We start from the raw sequence: 2,722 nt of genomic DNA, 5'->3' as shown, positions 1-2,722 counted from the left end.
TTGATCAAGTTACTGGCATTCCAACAACTGTGTTGTCACTCTCAGGTAAACTATCCTACTTGTTGTTTTTCATAAAATCAATAGTCGTTTAATACCAAAACCAAAAATATCTTTATAGTACGGTGAGAATGGACGGGACACCTTTAGAACACAGTATCCTTTTTTTTGTTTACTACTAAAAGTTACGAAAAAATAGAATGATAATTTGTTCCGTCTTCTAGAATTTACCCGTTAAAAAACGCTTTAATCTTTTAAATGTAAATACTCTTATTATTTGTAACATTTTTAGAAATTCCTCCCATGCTTTTGCTAGCCATCATTCATATACATCAAGTCCAAATAAACGTTTTAAGTAGATTTCTTGTTCATTGAAATCGTACTGTTTCTGTGTAGTCAAAGAAAGGGGAATCACCTAGACTGAGACTGGTAGGTGCTGCGTCACTCGAGATAGAACCTGTCAATCAAACGGACGAAGGAAGGTATCGCTGTCAGGTGACGCCATTGCCAAGTTTTGAGCAAGACGAATCTATAACTGAACTAACCGTTATTTGTAAGTATTGAAAAAAAAAACAACGGTTTGTCTATTTTTACTGAGTAGGCTATAATGTATGGAGTTCGGAAATATAAATGAGGCAATAGAATAAATAATGTTACCAGTTTTTTTATATCTGAGGCAGACTTTTTGAAAAAGCAGCTTTTTATTAAAATTCCTTGCGAAGATAATTGTTTTTGTACCGATTTTAAGAACAAATTTCAAATTATATTTTGATTTTTTGTAAAATAGATTCATGTTGTAGAAGATAAACAGGTCTGTTTTCATTAAAATAGTTTGCACTCTTTTGTAAGAATAACCCCTTTAGAATAGTTTAAACTTACGAATCTAAATCATGCAGATCCCCCGGTGTTCAACCAACGTAGAAACACAACATTATATCTAAACGAGGGTGACGTGACCACACTGCCGTGTAAAGCAGACGCCAAGCCAGATAACATAACTTATATTTGGTAAGTCAAAATGTTGTGTACGCATTAAATCTCTCTCCGTCGCGTATGTGACCAAATTTTAAATTACATGGGGAAAAAATAGTCAAATACAAAGTTATATAAGTGGTAACCAATGAGTATGAGGTGTATAAATTGAGACAGCTTTGTTTTAACGACTGTCATTGGCCCGCTATGCGAAATATAATGAAAAAGTGTCCCATCTTTCCCCACCCTACTATATATTGCACAAAAAATATTTATGAAATTAATTTACTTAATACGATCTTTCAAGGTACCATCAACCACCATATTCTGAAGAAGTTCCACTAAATGATGAGAACGATAGAAGAAAACTAAGATTCGTGAATGGCAAGTCACTTTACATCAACGGTAACTATAGTTGTAAAACGTATATATCTTTGTTGTAATGAAACATTTGGTTTTGTGCATTACTCTTTATTATCGTAATTGAAAAAACATCACAAAAAAATCAAAAACGATAAAATATATATTATGGTATGAAACAACGGGCAAATTCCGGCTTATTTCATCCAGCCATCTTGCCATACCGTATAGAACTTTATTCCTGTAAAGAATATACTATAAATCTTCATTTTACCCACAAACACGCTGCCTGTGTTTATACGCTGCAGCATAAAGTGCTGGGATACCTATATGCATGCATTTTACTCCGTCTCTATAATAACGTTGGATTACTCATAGGACACTTTACGTTTTACGAGAAACGCAGCATTTTAATAATTTTTTATATCAAAGGTTTCATTGAAAGATTAGAAGGCAGATATCGTTGTGTGGCGAGTAACGAAGCTGGTTCAAATCAAATATTCTTTCGCTTACATCTTAACCGTAAGTGTCTTGCAGTAAATTTAATCAAGGCTTCATTATATAGTAGGATGATGGGGAATACGGGACACATTTAGCAAATAACTAAACAATTAACAACGGTCTATGGAAGTCGTGAAGATTAGGTTTTATAATTCCTTGCATGATGTTTTGTTTTTACCCAAACCTACTATATAATTTCAAACGTCGCGCAACTAGGCATATACGGTACATTTTGTTAAAACCTTAACAACAACACTAATTATACACAGACTTATAAATTGACTGTTTTTTCCCTTCCCACCATAGACGAAGCAAAATTTGACGGCGATCATTTTCGAGTCTTAGAAACTTTAGAAGGTGATGACGTCACAATGCAGTTATCTGCTACAGCGGTTCCTTCGAATGTGACGTATAAGTGGTATTATGAGGGACAACCGATCGATTTGTTCGGGTGGTAAGACTAAATGTGACTGGTGGAGATTATTGGTGTAGTTTAAATCGACCAATCAAAAGTATGTCGTTTGTAAAATCAAATCCAATTTAATGTCTTGCTTAATACTGTAGGGTAAGAAGGATACTTTGGCACATTATATGTTATATTTTGTGATCGTGTTTTTAACAATTATTAACGCTATTTTTAGAGTCGTGGGGATATGGTTATATAAGTCTGTAATATTCTTTGTTTACTACCAAACGGGACGATACAAGAGAATGAAAACACGTACCTTCTTACCCCAACCTACTATACTATATCCCACAATATTATGTTAGACTTTTAAAGTCTATGTGCTTTCTAGGTCGTCTTACTTTGGGTTCCAGGCAAAAGAGACGATGCCATATTTACGGTAAGTTTAACTTTGTTTGTCATTATTGCTTCAAACACACTATTATG

General features: G+C 33.9%; 1 protein-coding gene across 1 annotated transcript; it reads left to right on the top strand.

Annotated features, from left to right (window-relative positions):
- Window positions 1-393: 393 nt before the first annotated feature.
- LOC108950767 (protein turtle-like) lies at window positions 394-2,675 on the top strand (the record flags this gene model as incomplete). Its single annotated transcript, XM_018816825.1, has 6 exons — window positions 394-550; window positions 894-1,005; window positions 1,277-1,374; window positions 1,762-1,851; window positions 2,137-2,284; window positions 2,628-2,675. Coding segments are annotated over 6 exons (653 nt in total), but the record flags the coding sequence as incomplete, so codon positions are not given.
- Between the last annotated feature and the right edge of the window lie 47 nt (window positions 2,676-2,722).

This window comes from Ciona intestinalis, unplaced genomic scaffold (assembly GCF_000224145.3).
Source record: "Ciona intestinalis unplaced genomic scaffold, KH HT000907.1, whole genome shotgun sequence".
Classification (NCBI taxonomy): domain Eukaryota; kingdom Metazoa; phylum Chordata; class Ascidiacea; order Phlebobranchia; family Cionidae; genus Ciona; species Ciona intestinalis.
The sequence above is the reverse complement of the archived record's forward strand: the minus strand, read 5'-3'. Positions and strand labels throughout refer to the sequence as shown.